This window comes from Parus major, unplaced genomic scaffold, assembly GCF_001522545.3.
Source record: "Parus major isolate Abel unplaced genomic scaffold, Parus_major1.1 Scaffold276, whole genome shotgun sequence".
Taxonomy (NCBI): Eukaryota; Metazoa; Chordata; class Aves; order Passeriformes; family Paridae; genus Parus; species Parus major.
The window spans coordinates 113,659-118,252 of NW_015379268.1; the positions used below are offsets into that span (position 1 = coordinate 113,659).

Here is a 4,594-nt window from a genome sequence, read left to right on the forward strand (position 1 = left end):
GCCTGTCCCCAGTGAGCTGCAGGTCACACGACACCTGTTTGGTGACAGGGTCCGTGAGGGGACACGGCACTGAGGCACCCTGGAGGGGGATGGCAGGTGCCAGGCAGTGTTTGCTCCCCGAGCTCCCCAATCCATGCCCCAGGGCACAGGACCCCCATCCCCGGCCTGGCACACGCCCCTGGCCCACGCTGCCGCTTCTCCAGAGCTGGGAAGGAAGGGATGAGAAGGCACTGGAGAGGGGTGGTGGGGTTCAGGGGGGTCTGGTGGCACTGCTGTGGCCTCCTCCCATCCTGGCTGCATCAGACCCGCCCCCGGGGAGGGCACGGTGCCCCGAGCAGGCGCTGGTGCCATCGGGAGTGCTGTGCCGGTCCGTGAACCGGGCACACCTGGGCCTCCAGAGCCCCAAGGCCAGACCTTGGTGTGCCCAGCCAAGGGATGCTGCAGCCCTGGGAACGCCACCACGGGCAGGGCTGGCAGCGGGGACACGGCAGCGAGGCCTGGGAGCAGCGCAGGGAGCTGGAGCAGGGCAGGACGGATGCCAGGGAGCCAAGTGTCTCCAGTCCCACCGCTTGGGACGGGCCCTGCTCCCCCTGCAGCCCCGAGAGCTCCCGGGGGTCCCGGCGCCGCTCCCGGCCCGGCCTGGGGCCACATCCGCGCCGAGAACAATCGCAGGGGCCGTGAGGCTTCCCGGGAGGAAACAGGGAGGCCGGAGATGTGCTCCAGGGCAGGAGCAGAGGCCTCGGGGGCCGCGGGACATTCGGGGCTGGGCTTTGGGGTGGCCGTGGGGCTCAGGGAGGCTGCGGAACTCAGCCCAGCTCCTGGCCAGGACAGCTCCTGGGGGCTCAGCTGCCGTGGGGACACCGAGGCACAGGCTCCCTTTGGTGCTGCCAGGCCTCGGCAGCGGCACCGGGGCTGGCCGTGGCCACCGGGCCTGCAGTGCAGCCGGACCAGGCCAAGGAGCCCGGCAGGAGCGTCCCGGGATGCTGGGACAGCACCGGCACCGCGTGTCCTGCCGGGACAGGGACACGCAGCACCACGGCCGCTGTGGCCTGGCACGGCCCCATCCGTCCCACCCGGCCCCTCCACAGCTGCCCTGGCCAAACGTGGCGCCCCAGATTCCCTACCTGGGCCAGGAGCGGAGCCCAGCTCGCCGGGCCCCCGTGCCAGTCCCGGTGCTGCCGCCCAGACTGGGCCGGGGAGGTGCTGGGGACGGGGACAGCGGGACCCACCCCGGTGCCCGTCCCCGTCCCTGAGAAGGGCCGGCAGCGGAGCCTTCCTGCCCACCCACCCACCGCTTCCTCTGGCCGCCGGGCCCTGGGAACAAGTGCTGCCTTTCTCCCGCTCCCTCCCCTCCGCTGGGCCCCCGCCAAGGACGCTGCTCTGCCGGGAGCCACGGGGCTGAGCGGCCCCGGGCCCCCCCGCCGCCCCGGGGTGACACCGGGGACGCTCCCTCATGACGGGGGTTGCCACTTGGGGACTTGTGCCCACCCCAGCCCGGGGAAAGTGCCCCTGTCACCCACGGCACCACCCACAGAGCCGCCCCGCTGAGAGGTGTCCCTCTGCCAGGCACAGCTGGGGACACTGGGCTTGGCACCGCATGGCTCAGCATGGCACAGCACAGCTCAGGACAGCCCAGCACAGCTCAGTGACTCCGCGACACCGTCCCCACGGGGCTGTGCCCAGCCAGCCCCCTGCCAGCTCCTGCTCCGGCACCCTGTGCCCTCCCACTCTGCTACCCAGCCCCTCTGGCCACGTGTGCCCCCCGGGACCCCGGGCACGGCGTGCTGGGGGTCCCCAGCCGGCACCCACAGAGTCAGCCTGGTGGCCATGGCACGTGCCAGCTCCCCTCAGCCTGCCCCGGTGTCCTGGCGAGGCGGGCTCCCCTCAGGGAGGATATTTTTAGTAGCTCACATCCAAAGGGGGTTCCCTGGCCTCCTGGCACTGCCCGGGGCTGGCCACGCCAGCTCTGCTCTCCTGGCACTGGGAGCTGCCGGCCAAAGGGCCAGCTCTGGCACCAGCTCTGGCACCAGCTCTGGCACCAGCTCTGGCACCAGCACCGGCACAGTGTGGGTGTGCTGGAGCGCACAGGGACGGGCACCCACCCCGGCTCGGGGGCAGGAGGTGCCCGGTGCCCTGGCATTGCTGCCGTCCCTTCGCGGTGCCGGGGGGTTCCTGGGGCCGCCGGCTCCGCTGGCCGGAGCCCTCCTGGCTCCCAGGCCCCGGCTGTTCCTGAGACTTCTCCGCTTGCTCCCGTGCCAGCATTGTTCTTGCAGCGCAGCCGCTCCCCCGCCCCGGCACGTTCCTCCCGCCGCCGGGGCCGCAGCCAGCGCAGCCCGGACACCCCGCACACCCAGGTGCCACTGCCCGGCTTCCCGGTGCCCCTGGCAGCAGCATGGCACGGATCAGGGATCATCGGGACAGGCAGCTCGGACCTGAAACGTCCCAGCACAGCTTTAACCCTTTCAGCTGCCAAAAACTTTTCCAAAAAGGACTTGCAGTCTTCTAAGAGTGAAGGTGCCTCAGCTCCGTTTGTCCCCCAGGCCCTGCTCTTTCCTCTGGCCCACTCATCACCCTGGGCCCCACTGTCACCCCTCTGTCCCCTCCTGTGGGAATGAGGACTGGGGACACTGTCTGAGCCTGGGAGACTTAAGGGCACCTTCCCTCTGGGCCTTCAGCAGCCAGAGGAGATCACACCTCCACTCACACCGAACTCATGGCAGCAGCCAGGTGCCACCTGGCCACCCTGCAAGGAGGGAGCCACTGTGGCTCCGCACTGGCACTGGGACACAGCATGGCTCAGAGCCAAGAGTGTCCTCAGCGCCCGGTGCAGGGTCCCAGCGAGCCCCCCAAGGCCCCGAGCACGCTGTGACTCACAGCTGACCCCGGTGGGCACAGTGCCCGTGGTGCAGCGAGAGCTGAGCGAGCCCGGACTGCTGGGTGGGCATCGCCTGTTGGCAGGAGCTGGGGAGGCTCCCAGAGCCTCGGGGGCTCTGCATCCCGGGCCCAGCAGCCCCAGGATGAGGGACCAGGGCCTCAGCTGCCCAGGCAGGGAGCGAATGCACAGTGGGACGGTGCCACCAGGCACAGGAGGGCTCACTGGGGGCCAGGAGGGGACAGTCCCTCTGGCTGCTCTGGGGGCTCCTCTGGCTCAGCACCCCGGCACACAGGGCAGGACAGCCCCGGGGGGGGACACCCACCACCACCCACCTGGCCCTGGTGCCCGCTGGCTCACCTGGGCATGCTTGCGCTTCCGCCCGGGCCGCCCGGCTTTCCTCATGGGCGTCCCCGGCTCCTGCTTCTCCTCCTTGCTCGGGTTCTCCTCGGGCTCCTCTTCCCCCTGCGAGCCGGACACAGAGAGAGAGCACGGTTACGCTGCCGGGCAGCCGGGGGTGGGCACGGCTCCGCTCCCGCTCGGGGCTGGCATCGCCGGCACCGCGGGCACCGCAGGGACGGGTGCCTGCCCAGCAGGGTGGGACCACTGTGGCATCATCAGGCCAGCGGCACTAGGACACTTAGAAGGGTGACAATGTCTCCCGCCACACCTGGGCTGTGGCACAGGCCTCAGTCGGCCTGGGAGCCTCAGCGGGTGCCACGTGCCATGTGCCAGCTCGGGACACGCGCCCGCAGCTGCCACCCGGCAAACCCCGCACACGCAGGGCTGGGGGCTCCTGCACCCCACAACACAGCGCGGGCCTGCGGGCAGCCGTGACGCTCCCTGGGGACAAGGGCCGGCAGCAGCTGCCTGCTTTGGGGACCCCGCCGTGCCCCCGAGCAGCGGCAGCGCCCCGTGCCCTGTCCCTGGCGCGGTGGCCCGGCCCTGGCGCTGGCAGCTCGCGTGTGCCAGCATGGCGGCGCGGCAGGAACGCGGCTCCGGGAAATGAACCTGCTCCCGTGCCGAGCCCACCGCGGGGTGCTGGGGGCCCCGTCCCCGCTCGGGGGTCCCGCGCCCGGCACCGGGGGGGACGCGGCGGGCGAGGGGCGCGCGAGGCCCCGGCACGGCGCGGGGTCGCTTTCACCTGAGCCCCAGAAGATCCCGGCGGCAGCAGCCAAGCAGGAAGAGGCCGCGGAGGGGGAGCAGGGGAAGGAGGAGAGGCCGGTGGGGGGCTGGTGAGGGAGAGGCCAGGGAGGGGATGGGGCTGGCAGCCAGACAGCGCCGGCATCCAGCTGCAGCCGTGCGGCCCCGCACCCCGGCGGGCGCCGGCACCGACCGCATTCCTGCCCTGCGTCCCCCTGGGCTGGGCGGCCGCACCATCGGGATGCGGCTGGAACATCCCCGTGGGGCCAGCACCAAGACCCCACGGCACAGGGACACTCTGTGACCCGTGGCTCCGGTGCCCCGCTGCCGCAGTGCCCCATCTCGTGGTCCCCAAAGCAGCTCCCTCTGCGCCACCCAGCCCAGCCTCAGCTGCATCCCCTGTCCCCGCTGCTGCCCGTCTCCCCTGCCTGCTCTTGGTGCACGTGGGATGCACGGGAGCCACGGGTAGGTCTGACCCAGCCCTCATGGTGTCCCCCTGGAACCGAGTTTGTCCCAGCCCCACTGGCCTGCCTGTGGGGCCGGGCAGCCTCCATCCCCCTGCACAGACCCCCCCAGCCC

The 4,594-nt window shown here is 71.8% G+C and overlaps 1 protein-coding gene across 1 annotated transcript in view; it reads right to left on the minus strand.

Annotated features, from left to right (window-relative positions):
- Positions 1-4,594, minus strand: part of DNMT3A (DNA methyltransferase 3 alpha) — a 28,785-nt gene that overhangs the window by 20,452 nt on the left and 3,739 nt on the right. The window contains exon 2 of the mRNA XM_015615836.3: positions 3,233-3,337. Coding sequence (XP_015471322.1) covers positions 3,233-3,337 — 105 coding nt within the window. The remainder of the gene's footprint in view (positions 1-3,232; positions 3,338-4,594) is intronic.